The 12596-nt window shown below is 42.7% G+C and overlaps 1 protein-coding gene across 1 annotated transcript in view; it reads right to left on the bottom strand.

Annotated features, from left to right (window-relative positions):
- LOC139537573 (roundabout homolog 3-like) overlaps window positions 1-8614 on the bottom strand; it is a 265454-nt gene extending 256840 nt beyond the window's left edge. Inside the window, exon 1 of the mRNA XM_071339042.1 lies at window positions 7956-8614. Coding sequence (XP_071195143.1) covers window positions 7956-8118 — 163 coding nt within the window. The 5' untranslated portion in view covers window positions 8119-8614. The remainder of the gene's footprint in view (window positions 1-7955) is intronic.
- Between the last annotated feature and the right edge of the window lie 3982 nt (window positions 8615-12596).

Raw genomic sequence — 12596 nt, 5'->3', positions numbered from 1 at the left:
ATCCCACCACTTCACATCCCAATAACACACCACACAAATCATTTCCATCCCCCTGTGCACATAACATCACAGTCCTTTTAATACCTGGACGGAGTGGCACTTCCTCCCTGACAATTACTATGGCAGCACCAATACAACTCCCTGATACGCGCTTGTCACAATATGACACTAATACCTACAACAGCCATGAATAAATCCTACCGCAGTCTCCACTATATCACGTTTCAATCTTAGCTGCATCCCTAAGGGCCCTGGTCAAGAGTAGTGCACTACATAGAGAATAGAATATCATTTGGGACGCAACCCTACTCCGCCCCCTCACCTCCTAAAGAAATCCTCAGCGTAATTGAGTAAGTTGCTGAAACGTGCATTATTATATCAATAACAATCGTGACGCCCAAGTTCTGTCTCATCTCGCCCGACGCTAGCTCGCTACCCCTTATAACGCCCGTCACCTTCACACATGCAGATGCAGATTGCAGCGGTAGAGCCGCCTCATTTCCATTCCCATTAGGTTATGTACATAATTCTGCATATCATCACAGGTGGGGGTTAAGACCCTGGGATTAGCTTGTCAGGGTTAGCGGCACGGCGGCGATGGCAGTGGTGAGTGCCTGGCTCATGGAGGCAGACGAGGAGGCTCACCCACCCTCAGATAGAGAGACAGATAGAGAAAGGGTCTGCATCTCAAATTGCACCCTATTCCCTACATAGTTTACTTATTTTGACCAGGGTCCTAGTCAAAAGTAGTGCACTACCTAGGGAATAGGGTACCATTTCGGACTCAGTCAGGGATGATACAACAGTCATTTTCCGGCTTCCCGGACAGATGACTCTATTGCCACAATGTTATTCATAGCCTGCCCAGTTGGAGGAGATTGACGCCGTGGAGGGGATATTGAGATAATGCGAAGATAGGCTGGAGGAGATGGAGAGAGATAGGGAGGGAGAGAGATAGGGAGGGAGGGAGAGAGATAGGGAGGGGGGAGAGGAGAAGATGGATAGAGGGAAGAGATAGAGATGGAGAGTAGTGATAGTGATGGAAGAAGGAAGCTCAAGGAGGAAGATAACGTGTGCTGTTATGGCCCTGCTTTCTGCTTAACCCCAGTGTCCCATGATATTACCCAGAGTAGACATGAGACAACCTTGCTTTCTGTGGTGATAGCATCACATGTCAAATGAATGGTAATGCCCTTCTCTGTCAGGCCAGATCCTTCCCAGACCAGAGTGCATGAATGAAAAGAAGCAACAAGTCCGCCCCAACAGAGAACCACTGTCACAGCCTCTGCCTTTAGATCCTACAGTATGTCTGAATGGATGGATAAAGACAGTAGTTACAGGTATGTAGCCTACTGTATATGATAGCATTTGGTTTGATTTGGATGCCACAAATATTAATTTGAAATAATTTGACAAAATTCTGTTGAATCTGTCTGGCACTGGACATGACAAAACTGTGATATTTGAACCTGAACCTTACTATGGAATATCAGGTGCTGTTTCTTCAGCTTAACCATGATAATAGGTCTCTATTGAAATGGCACAGGGAGGAATAAAGAGCTCTCTGTTGGTCTATGGGCCTGGGCCTGCCAGTCTAGGTAGCCAGCAGCCACTTGGTCTTCCTATTAATCAGTCATTCTCTTTCTCTCTTACTACAAAGTCCCAGAGCCTAGCCCTGTGCCGAGTATCATGACTGGCAACAGAAGACTGGAAAAGGTCAGATTTAATGACGGTGGTCACGATTTATCTGGTGCATGCTGTCTATGAACAGTGCATGTGTGTAGGTGTAAGAGCATATGTGCATCTGTGTGTGTGTGTGTGCCCGCGCGTGTGCATGTCTTTGTGTGCGCGTGGATCTGTATGTGTGTGTGGATCCATGTGTGTGTGTGCCACTGTGGCTAATAATGGCAGGCTTTGGGAGAGTGGGGAGATGAGGCAAAGAGAAGGGGAGGACACCTGGCGTTCCCAGTCCTTGGCTGCAGTATGCATAAACATGTTTGGCTTCAGAAAAGCTCTTCAGCATTCCATTAATAATGCATTCCTGACCACCCATTCCAAGTGAATAAATGAGGAATACCGGAGTGGCGAAGTGCCAGTGAGGCGCCACTACTGCGCTAACATTCTTTCACTGTTTGTCTCTCTAACTATGTCTTTCTCTCTCTTTCCCTCTGACTCCCTGTCGTTCTCTTTGTCTCATACTAGTGATAGTGCATCAGTTCATGTCGTCCACAATTTTGTATCCAATATGGACCCAATTAAGACACAATTTATGCAGCTCACCTCTCTCTTCTTCCCTTCTTCTCCTCCCTCTCTCCCTGTCAGAGCTGGGCCAGAGCCAGGTAATGCAGGGGGTCGACAGTTAGTCAGTGTAGCACAATATACACACCCTGACAGATTGACAGTGTGTTCTCACACCTCGTACCTGACAGACACCACGGAGTGCTCTGGCACAGGAAGTGTGTGCACCCACTCAGCGCTCCTCCTTCAGGACACACATCACAACCATGCCACGCTGATTGCGCTCCCCAGTAGTGTCAGGGCACAGCAGGTTCGGATCTAACTTTTACGTTTTAAATTTAGTGTTTTCTAAAGCTGCAAATTGAACCCGTCGAGTTAAAACAAAACAAGAAAGTTGATGTACAGAACACCTTATAAAATTAGATGTTTGTTTCTGTCATGACTATTTAAGGATAAAAACAGATTGGACACAGTCAGAGCTTTCACACTCTTGATTTGCATATTGAGAGATAATTGCCACATACACACACAGCACACATGCACGCACACACAAACACACACACACACACGCACACACACACACACTCTCACATGGTGAACATGTTGAATGAATGACCTGGGTTGATATGGCTCGGTGAAAGAGCGCAAAGGGGAGCTTGATCTCGATGAGCAGACAAATGGCCACATTAGCACAGAGAGATTAGCACACACACACGCATGCTGGCCACCTCGCCCCAACACCCACATCCCTAATTAGAGCACAGGGATTACACTCCCACAGAGTCAAGGTTTTAATACTGAAAACGATTTCCTCCACAATCTTTAGGCTTCTATAGGATCCATTTGCTAAAAACCTGAAGATATCTCTGAACAGGAAGTATTAACATTTAGGACTAGGGCTGTCTGTTAGTTAGATCACATAAGCATAGGAGTTTAGCTGACATGTTGTAATTATGATGTGTACAATCAAACCTGTCAATTAGCCTACACATGTACACTCACACACAGACTCATATGGCAAAGCTCAAACTATTTCAGAATTTTCCAAATCAAAATCAAATCAAATGTTATTGGTCACATACACATATTTAGCAGATGTTATAGCGGGTGTAGCGAAATGTTTGTGTTCCTAACTCCAACAGTGCAGTAATATCTAACCATTCACAACAATACAATACACTACAATACACACAAATCTAAAAGTGAAAGAATGGAATTAAGAAATATATAAATATTAGGACGAGCAATGTCGGAGTGGCATAGACTAAAATACAGTAGAATATGGTATATACATATGAAATGAGTAAAACAGCATGTAAACATTAAAGTGACTCGTGTTCCATTATTAAAGTTACCAGTGATTCCATGTCTATGTACATAGGGCAGCAACCTCAACCCTACTTTCTGAAGGTCATAAGAACAACCTCAAAAGGAATACATAATGTGCTTGAACGATAATAGAAAAAGCAGTCACCAGAAACAGTCTAAAGCCTGACAAACGTCAATATTTACTGTGAGCCTCCTCAAACACAGCTATCTCTGCCCACAAAAGTCATTCCATGCCTCCAAATACGATCCTCCCATCACCCCTATAAGAACATCAATCAACAATACTGCTGAATGCGCAAACCCAACAAATCCCATTGAATCGCAATAGTCTATGTGCGATAAAGGGACTGGAACTACGCAGACAACATTGTCAAACAAAGAGAATAGAGAGAGAGGAATAGTGAGAGAGGAAAGTGAGAGTCAGAGAGGGAGAGATAGATACAATAATGGATAAACTATTGCCAATCCGATGTTGTCCAATATAGACTGTGTTTGAACAAATTCACCATTATTTCCAGGATTGGTTATTGGGCCACATTGATTTTCTCCATTAGTCGATGAGGCTCTAGGGAACCCTAGCAGACTGTCCATTCTCTGCCCCGCTGTTGAGCTTCTCGCCTGGGCACCCTTTGGTTGACTGCCCCCTGGTCCTCCAGTCCTGGCTTGGAGAACCAGCAGGAAGAAAAAACAAAAAGAGATATAGCGGGAGAGCGAGGGTGTCTTTAAGAGCAGGGCTCACAATGAGTCCCTTCTTTACATTCCTGGAATGAAGCCCAATACACCAGACAACAGTTATGCTGCTGAGGTCCATAAAGATTTTCTGACACCTCCTAACCTTCAGGGCTCCTCTACCTGTCCTTGTCATCCTGTGGCTCTATTACTCTCTAGCTTGTCTAGTTCCCCTACTCTTGGCAGGTTTAGTAGAGCAAGGACTATACCATTGTTACTGTGTGATGCTTCTCTCAGTAATGTAGGCAAACATGGCAACATTGATCTGTAAAGCTATAGTTATCTTGGAGACAACATCGGTAATTTACACTCTAAACTTATCGTATTGGAGCCTGTCGAATGATCGTTAGAACTCGACCGGCTCTCGGCTCTCGAGCTCAAACGAATCACCACATTGAATATCAGCTCATCTAAACAAGAGTCACATTTAATAAAGGCCTCAGATAGCATCTGCAGTGCTGACATCAGTCAATCCCTCTGCAATAGATTGTTTGCCTCGGCAGTCGGCACACGCCTCCCTCATTGTGCTCCTATAGATCTGAGGAGTGGACTGCCGCTCCATCTCTATCTGCACTCCATTAGGGCTCTGTGATGAGACCGATGGACAGAGGGAAGAAAGAAAAGGTGAGAGGGAAAAAGAGAGGCTATACGCGCCCACCGCTGAGATAAGCAGCTTATCGGGAGGCTGCATTTACTTCCCACACGTTTGCCTTTAAAATACAGCCCCCCTGCCCCTCCAACAATACACCCCCTACACACACACACACACACACACACACACACACACACACACACACACACACACACACACACACACACACACACACACACACACACACACACTCGCTAACCCTCCCCACGCCACTTTCTAACTCACAAACATCAATCTGCAGTGCCAAGCTGTATATTTATCAAACAAAAATACTATTAGTCAAGATGTCAGACGTGTTCTGAGAAGAAAGGGGGGAGAAGGGATACAAAAGATTGTGTTACTAAAAAGATTGTGACATGGTGAAATATAGAGTGAAGAAAGAAAATGCAATAAATAAATAAATAAACCAAAAATCGTGTCAGATCAATCATAGTATTAATTGCCATGATAAAACTGCTTCAGTCAACATCTATCAACAGCAATTTCTCAACTCCCCAGTGTAATCCTCAGAATACAGTAGACTGCAACTTAAACCAACCATAACATATGATATAGCCTATATACCTGACCATGGGAAGCCCATAACCTTGAGTGCCAAGGCATGAGAGGAAGTGTGTGTTTGTGTGTTGGCCAGTATTACAATATTGATTGGTGCACCCAGAGCAGGGGAGCTCATTAGAGAAACATCAAGGTGAACACACCCTTCCCTCCACTTAACTCCTCCCCAACTCTCCCCTCCCCATTTCCTATCCCTACTCCCTCATTATAGGAGCCAGAGGAGCAGGGCACAGCAGGAGCTTCACATTACACCGTTTGCCTAGCTGCCTGTTGGTCGATTCCACGCCAGCGGGAGAGGAAAATATTTTTTTGATATTCATATAAATATTTTTTATGTTGAATAAATTAATGTGAAAATATCAGTGGTGGGAAAAGTACTCAATTGTCATACTTGAGTAAAAGTAAAGGTACCATAGAAAATGACTCAAGTAAAAGTGAAAGTCACCCAATAAAATACTACTTGAGTAAAAGTCTACAAGTATTTGGTTTCAAATATACTTAAGTATCAAAAGTAAATGGAATTGCTAAAATGTATCAAAAGTAAAGTATGAACCCCTTTCAAATCCTTATATTAAGCAAACCAGACTGCACATTTTTCTTTATTGACGAATAGCCAGGGGCACACTCCAACACTCCAACACTCCAGCACTCCAACACTCCAACACTCCAATACTCCTACACAACATAATTTACAAACAAAGCATTTGTGTTTAGTGAGTCCACCAGATCAGAGGCGGTAGGGATGACTAGGGAAGTTCTATTGATAAGTGTGTGAATTGGGCCATTTTCCTGTCAACATGTTATGAGTACTTTTGGGTGTCAGGGAAAATGTATGGAGTAAAAAGTACATTATTTTCTTTAGGAATATAGTGAAGTAAAAGTTGTCAAATTTATAAATAGTAAAGTAAAGTACAGATACCCCAAAAAACTACTTAAGTAGTACTTTAAAGTATTTTTACTTTAGTATCTTACACCACTGGAAAATGTGTATTTCAGAATCTAGACATACTCCATATGTTAGAGCACAGTGCACACTATAATGAGTATAATAATAATGACACCAAGATGTTGTCTGTATCATGTACGGTTCACAGATCACAGGGTCTTACAGGAGGCATATAGGTCTAAAAAGGGCCTAAAATGGCCACTTTCATCGTGATTTTCCCAAAAACATCTGTGATACAAATTTAAAAAGCATGTCAAACATTCTTCCTTCCAATTAAGTTTCTATGTGAGAATTGCCAGAATAATCGGAGATTCCAAAAATATGATGTTAAATTGTGAATAAGTCTACTAAAGACAATGCATCATCTTTCTTTGCTATAGGCAGAGAAACTCTCTCATTCAATCTTGTCTCACTCCAATTTAAACAAGTTACAAGACAAAATATTTATAATGACAGACAAATAACAGCTATCTTTACGTTAAACTGCAAAATAAAATATAATTTCATATTCAAATATCAAATTCATTTTAAATTGCCCATCCATCAAAGTCAGCAGATTATATATCTTCTCTCATGCCAACTCTTTGCTCCTTATTTATTTCTGATCTCCCTCTACACTCAAATTAACACTTAAGAGAGCTCCACACATCAGTCAGTCAGTCAATCAGTCAGCGAGTCAGTGAGTGATACTTTGAAATAAATTAACATAAAGTCTGTAATTTTCCGTTATCTTGCTTTCAAGATAACTATTCTTACTCCTCTTTCTACACTATAGAATTACCACATTACAAAGCCCAACCCATACAGCACCTCACAACATACAATAATAAACTTTATGACAGTCAGTTATTTGTAATAAGACAATAGAGACACACCATTGTGAGGTGTCAGACAGTGGTCCACTCTCCATTGAAGCTGACTTAACATTTGCTTTCATGATAACACATTACTTGTTCTTACTTATTTTTTTACCACTCAACAAAACCCCACACATACAGTAGCTTTAACACAGTAGCTTTAACACACATACAGTAGCTTTAACACATACAGTAGCTTTAACACACATACAGTAGCTTTAACACACATACAGTAGCTTTAACACAAATACAGTAGCTTTAACACACATACACTGATACATCTTATAACAGTCAGTCATTCTTAGCAATAAGACAACAGAGAGAAACACCAGATAAGGGACGTGTCAGAGGTCCACATTCCTTATTTTTTTACCACTCAACAAAGCCCCACACCTACAGCACCTTATACAATGACAAAACATTTATCATCCAGTCATTTTTGGAAATAAGCTGATAGAGGCACCATTAAGAAGTGGCAAACCGCTGTCTACTCACCATTGAAGCTGGCTTTACATTTGCTTTTATGATAACATTAAAATGACTTCTTCTTTCACCCACTCAACGAAGCCCCAGACATACATCACCATACATACAATGTAAGCCAGCAGAGAGAAACACCCTTCACAAATGTCAGTGTTCCACTCACCATTGATGCTGGCGGTGAAGTTGCCCCAGTCCAGCAGCAGGGAGGTGTTCAACGAGGGGATGGAGGAGAGGTTGAAGAGCAGCTCACTGCTGTTAGACGGGTCTCTCAGGGTGTCTGTGAATAGGTTCATCTGGAGCAGGGTCTTGATCAGGTAACGCAGCATCTTGCCTCTATAGCGGTCAAAGAGGGGGACCACCGTCCCTCTCTTCTATCACTCCTTTCAGATCGATATCTCTCCTTTCAGCTCTATGAGAGACTAAATGAGCGACTCTCTGGCTCCCACTCTCTCGTTGTGTGAAAAGTGTTAAATGAGGGTCCTCAATGTATTATGAATGTCCACTTATTCCCAACGCTGGATTCAATGGTAATTCAGCAAAGTCTTACACTTTTAAAAACAGTCTTTTGTAGGTAAAAGTCTAAGGGTTGGAAGGCAGAAAGCGGATAAAAAGATGAAAAAACTTTTCTCATTAACTGTCAGGCTCCGAGGGTTGTCACATTGGGGGGTACCCCTCTTTCTATTCTTCCCTTTCTTTTCTTCTCCTCCTCTGAGTGCATCGGATTGTTTCCCCTGCTCTCCTTTTGTTCTGGAATCACATAACTTCACACGGCGTCTGCCGCCGCACAAAAACACCTTGCCAGTGTGAAAGAATCTAGCTTCTATCTGATTACCCTTTGGATTGCCTGCTCTTTTTTTCACCCCTCCCTCTTGCAGCCTGTGTCCCTCCTTCCCTTTCTCTATCCCTCCCTCCCTTCCCCCCTCTCTCTCTCTCTCTCTCTCTCTCTCTATCTATCTCTCTTCCTATCCTCAAGCTTCCTGGAATGGTGTGATGGCGTCCCCAGGGGTCCGGGAGAGAGAGAGAGAGAGAGAGCAGGTGCTGTCGGCAATAAATGTTTAATTATTGGATTAATAATCATCCCTGGAGGCACGATGGAAGAGGGAGAATACACTGTCACTGTCTTAACAGAGCGGGACGTGCATACACACAGAGGCATAGACACACGCAGACATATACGGTCACCCATAAATGAATGCACACACAGACAAATGCAGTGAAATAAACAAACATGAACTGATACTAACTGATACTAACCACTCCTATCTGTGACTATTAATGAGCATTTATATATATTAGATTCCAAACAATGTTTTCAGAACAGTATTTCCATAATAGTGGGAGCAGTTTTAGGTCAGACGACTAAATCACAGCTAGCTCAATTGATACATGTATATATTATGATTTATGACTATGCTTTGTTGCGTCTATGAAATATGTATGAGGAATCATTGTCAAACACAATTTCAATAATCCCAAACTGATTTTGAGCTCTTCATTGGGCATGCAGTGAGGTAATTGCTATTGCGCTGCAATCTAATTTCATAAGTCTAACATTTATATACAGCAGTCAGCATTTTTGGGATAAAACATGTTTCATGATACTTTTGTCATTATGTCATCACTTTTTATGTGATTTAAAACCTCTACAACAAAAGGAAGACATCCGCTGGTGGTTGGTCAACAACACAAGATGGTGTGGCATCAACTCTCATTTCATCTCGCTATGAAAGACGAGCTGATGTCTGCTCCTTTATAAAAACTAAACCAAAAATAAGAGAGCGTGATTTAGATAGCCGCCACATCTGAGCTGCTACAGAACTGTTTCTATAAGACAGAAATATATGATTTCATTTTCCATTTCAGATCAAGTAAAGCAATGTCTAAGACTAGTAGTGAAATGGAAGTGGTCTGATTGTGAATAATGATGTGACTCCTACTCAAAACTGTAGGTAAAATAGTGTCTAAGATTATTAGTGAAGTCTAAAGGGTGTAGTGATGCTCAGCAAAGTGGAGGATCACTGAATATACAGTCTATCCTAAGCAATAAATGCAAGTGCATGCATGAACGTAGACCTATGTGTGTGCATGTGTATGCATGAATGTGGGCTTGTGGATGTATGTGCATGTGGATATCTACACATGCATGCTGTGTGTGTCTGTGTATTTGTATGCTTGTGAGAAATATTGAATATATACGTGTGTGGGCCAAGACATTTGTGATGTATGTGTCTGAATGTGTGCATGTGTATATGTTAGTGAATTTTTTTGTCCCTAAATTAGTGTTTTTGCATGTCTCTTAATACGCTAAACTTGGCGCGTGTGTGTGTTGGGGTGGTCCGGGTGGTCACGCGTGGTGCAGCCCCCTGCTGACAGCGTCAGTGTGACTCCTATTAGCAGATCCTTTCCCCCATCGGGCCCCTGTCCTCCCGCTCCGTCTCTGGGACAATGGATGCCATCCCCTCTACAAAGTTGGCGTGACGACCCCCATCCTGCACCCTTTCCAGGGGAACTTTCCGGAACCCTCATTTTAAGGGGTCTTCCATTCATGGGGCAGCTGTGCCAGAAGATTCCACATCGGCTTCTCATCAGCGTACAATATGGGGATGGTATGGACCCCATTCAGTAGATCGATAGTCTCTCAGGCTATGTGCGTAAGGCCATTGCGTCATCTCATCCCTCAACCCCACTCTCAGACCTCACACCAATTTGCCAGTGTAGATGTTCGAGTGCCTCGGTAGTAGCTGGTGAGGTGAAAGCAATGCATAGATTATCTCTATAGGTGATAGTCGACATGGCAGCGTCAACATGTGGATGTGGTCTACCAGTAAAGATGTGTAATTGCAGTGCAAAGATAGAATGAGTGTCTTCAGCATTCTCTCTCTCTCGACCTCTCTCGACCTCTCTCTCTCGACCTCTCTCTCTCGACCTCTCTCTCTCGACCTCTCTCTCTCGACCTCTCTCTCTCGACCTCTCTCTCGACCTCTCTCTCTCTCTCTCTCTCTCTCGACCTCTCTCTCTCTCTCTCGACCTCTCTCTCTCTCTCTCGACCTCTCTCGACCTCTATCTCTAACTATCGACCTCTCTCTCTCTAACTCTCGACCTCTCTCTCTCTAACTCTCGACCTCTCTCTCTAAGACACGCACAGGCACATTCGATAACTACTCCATCATCTGCTTAGGTGTAGGAGTAGAACCTCCACAACCATGTCTTATTTTCTAGCAGGCACAATGAACACCCACTGGGAGACACACATCCACACCATTATCTTCCCATTTGGAATCATATTACATTGTCTGAAGTGGATTATTGCCTTCAATATATCGCCTCACAAAGACGATCATTTGTCTGTCAAACCATCGAATAATAGCCCTGGAAATGAACCAGTAAATAGTATTCCAACAAAATGAACTCACTTAAATCAAGCAAAGATGAAGTTAGAAAATGATGCCACTGCTGCATGCCTTATCTCAGAAGAGATGCATTGACGTAATCTGACACGATTAAAGCTTGATTTAAAATTGAAACGACTTTGACAAATGACTATTACATGGCCGCAATTATCTTTGGCGCCAAACCAACGGTTTTATCGCAACCATAAATCAACCATAATAAGCTGGTAATAAAATACCACAGCAAAGATGAGTGTAATTACGTTGTAATGATTGCATGCTCCCTGGTTTCTCACTTCAGCCATGCATATCATGTAATTATTGTTCTCTGTTGCAATAGCATCATGCTTGGTGAATACATTCTCTTTCCTTCTCTATTACACATACAAAGTGAACCCCATATTCACTTTTTACTGCCTTCTGCATTTTATCGCTACACCGCCACTGCGTTCTGGCTACCAAACAGTGTTGAGTATGTACTCTCCCGCTATTAAGGGAGATCAGTTTTGGTTGTATTGTTTGGAGCATGTTTGCCTCTAGTAAAAGACAGACCATCAGCGTTCTGGCTGGAAGTGGCGAGCCGGCGAATGGAGGGCCCGTGGTGTCAAATTACTGTTTAGGATTCAGCCCGTACTCTCTGTACTCTGGCTGGTAAATGCAAGGTGCAGTGTGATGAGAAATAAAAGCACAGCCCGGTCAGAACACACAGGAACAATATGTTATATTAGCACATGGTCCAAACTCACAGCCACTGCATGCCAATGGCTTTGTTCTTCCAAATGCATACATTTTAAGACGTGTGCAGCTGATATTGCTCATAACTTTGGCCTGGAGTTTTCCCTGGTCAGGTCTTGAGGTCCACTTCTTGCTCTTACGCTTCATCATAATGTTGCGTCAGATGTCATAACTCAATGTGGCTTGTCATTAATGTAATGTAATGGCAGTCAGTATGTAATTCCTATGACAGGTGAAAAGGCCATTACAAGCTATTGCTACCAGGTAATCTTGATCATATTGTCATTTGTACTGTCTGGATCCTCTATCTACACCTACCACTGATGGTCACTCTTGGAAGTGATAGAAAGTGACAGTTCATATCATTTTTTTCCTTCCCAGACTCTCCTCCTGAGTGGCAGTGTTTAAAAAGTGGTCTCTAACTGAAGTGTTCCATTCGGAGCTCAGATTGGAGATCGATAGCAGAGTCTGCGTCGTGGCGTCCACTGTTTTTTCTTCCCCTGCTTGAGAACATCATCAAAATCGAACTCTCATTACCATTCGATCCTCCATCCTCTCCCCAAGAGCCTCCAACAATTAGTCTGATTCAATTAAGTGAGAAGAAACACAGCGCAATCATTTATTGACCAACCTTTGCATTCCGGAAACCTCCCAGACAAGGAGTGAGAAGTCAGTTTCGT

This window comes from Salvelinus alpinus, chromosome 13 (assembly GCF_045679555.1).
Source record: "Salvelinus alpinus chromosome 13, SLU_Salpinus.1, whole genome shotgun sequence".
NCBI classification, from domain to species: Eukaryota; Metazoa; Chordata; class Actinopteri; order Salmoniformes; family Salmonidae; genus Salvelinus; species Salvelinus alpinus.
The sequence above is the reverse complement of the archived record's forward strand: the minus strand, read 5'-3'. Positions and strand labels throughout refer to the sequence as shown.